Source organism: Cotesia glomerata, unplaced genomic scaffold (assembly GCF_020080835.1).
Source record: "Cotesia glomerata isolate CgM1 unplaced genomic scaffold, MPM_Cglom_v2.3 scaffold_1849, whole genome shotgun sequence".
In the NCBI taxonomy this organism is placed as follows: domain Eukaryota; kingdom Metazoa; phylum Arthropoda; class Insecta; order Hymenoptera; family Braconidae; genus Cotesia; species Cotesia glomerata.
Genome location: NW_025402274.1, coordinates 297 through 2,285, shown reverse-complemented (window position 1 = coordinate 2,285; position 1,989 = coordinate 297). Strand labels below are relative to the sequence as shown.

At 37.6% G+C, this 1,989-nt stretch overlaps 1 protein-coding gene across 1 annotated transcript; it reads right to left on the bottom strand.

Annotated features, from left to right (window-relative positions):
- Positions 1–898: 898 nt before the first annotated feature.
- On the bottom strand, positions 899–1,494 carry LOC123274017 (the record flags this gene model as incomplete). The annotated part of the gene is made up of 3 exons (XM_044741519.1): positions 899–980; positions 1,058–1,303; positions 1,418–1,494. Coding segments are annotated over 3 exons (350 nt in total), but the record flags the coding sequence as incomplete, so codon positions are not given.
- Between the last annotated feature and the right edge of the window lie 495 nt (positions 1,495–1,989).

The window sequence follows — 1,989 nt, the reverse complement described above, 5'->3', positions numbered from 1 at the left end:
CATTTGAAAGATTGAAATTCCGTAAATGATAATTCTGTAGGAATATGGGGGGTTAGAAATTATACTATCATATATGTATAGTTTCTGCTTATTGATAGTTATTTCAATTCTGTTTATGATCGAAAAAAAGATTAACTATATCGAAACGGAATTATTTTGACACGCAATTTTCACAAGTTTTTGCAAAGTTGTCGTATTATCAAGCCCATAGCCTCCATGAATACCACGCTCTCATCCGAATTCATCAGAAAAAAAAAAAAACGAGTTTTCTGAGAAAGCTCATTTAATCGATAAGAATTTTTTTTAACGCGTTCTGTAGTTACTATTATTTATTTCAGTATGCTTTTTATCCATAATTTTTTCGTTTAAATTACGAAAATTATGAAAAAGCGCTTCGCGCTTAAGGCATGCAAAATAATACCAATATTATTGAAAATAAAAATTAAAAGGATACGATTAGGTTGTGTGGTAGATACCACCCAGAACTGTGAGCAAAAAGAAAATGCTCAAGCGTCAGAGCACCACTATTGCGCTCTAACAGTGAAATGGCCATTACCAACAGCAGCAGCAGTGACGAAGAGGATCCAGCACCATTCAGCCATCAGCAAATAAAACCTGAAAAATTTTTTTTTCAATGAAACAAATGAACATTAATAAATGACGAAAGGAATAAACTCACCATCAATCACGAAAATTAACAACAGCATCAGTAACAGCAACGCCATTGGCGGCAACGGCATTGACCAGCGACAGGAACAACGGCAGTGGCAGCCAACCACGAAGGAGTTATCGAGGCAAACTGGAAGGAATTAATAACGACAAGGAAAATTACAGACATCAGAAGGGAACCCTACTTGGAAAAGGGGTCTCTAAAGAAAAAATGTAGACAGAGGAGACAAAATCTTTAAGAAAATTTTATATTTTTTTTCCTCTCTCTCGGTTAATTTTTCTTATCAATTGTCACGAGAAAATGTAGCTACCTGAAAAAAAAGAGAAGAAAAAATATAGAAATTGGTAGGACTACTCAAAGGATAACATCTGGGACCAAAATACGTACCATAGGAGCAGAAATGGACCGAGCCACGCTCACAAGGCTCTCTGACAGGACCTCAATGTCAGCGATGTTGGACAATCTCAAAGGCTCGAGCTCAGGCGAAGGTATCTGGAGGATGGCCTTAGCCAACTTCAGCTCAGGCGGCAGGAAACCACACCTCTCCTCGATCACAAGGATTGCATCTAGGGCCGCCGCAGGTTGGTCAGTAGTAGCCACGAGTGCGACCATAACGGCCAGACGCAACATGTCCTAGAATTTTTTTTCTCTCTTAAAAAAAAAAAAAGGAAAAAGAAAAAAAAACTTTTGGAAAATCTCTTCGCCCCACCCATATTATTTTTTCCTCCCTCTCTCTCGAATTATTACCTCTGGGCTGCAATCGACTGCTGCCCACTGGAAAAATGTCGTAAACCCGTGGTGACCATGGTGGTAAACATGGCGACCTGGAAACGCAAAATTATAATTAGTTAAATGAAAAAATATATATATTAAATAATAAAGCTTCAGTAAGATTGAATAAGAATATGAAGTCATACAGTGAAACTAGTGAATAGAAAAGAAAAAAAAAAAACTAAGTCCGAGCACTCAGCAAGAAAAAGTTCATTTTTCGAAATAACTCCAAAAATTATTACCGGACATTAAGTTTTATGAACACCGAAAAGCTTCCATTCTCAAACGCGGATCAATTGAAACCAAGATAATTTTTAACTTCCTGCTAAGAAAATCGAAGATTTTCAAAAATCGGGAAGTTATTGTTTTCACCCCGTTTTGCAAAAATCGAGTTTTCATCAGATCTCGACGTTTGAAGATCACAGGAAGCTTCCCTGACTATCCCCGCGAGGTTATCACGGTGTCTGTATGTATGTGTGTGTGTGTGTGTGTGTGTGTGTGTGTGTGAAAGTATGTGAACCGCTTATAATTATCTTCCAGCACGGAAA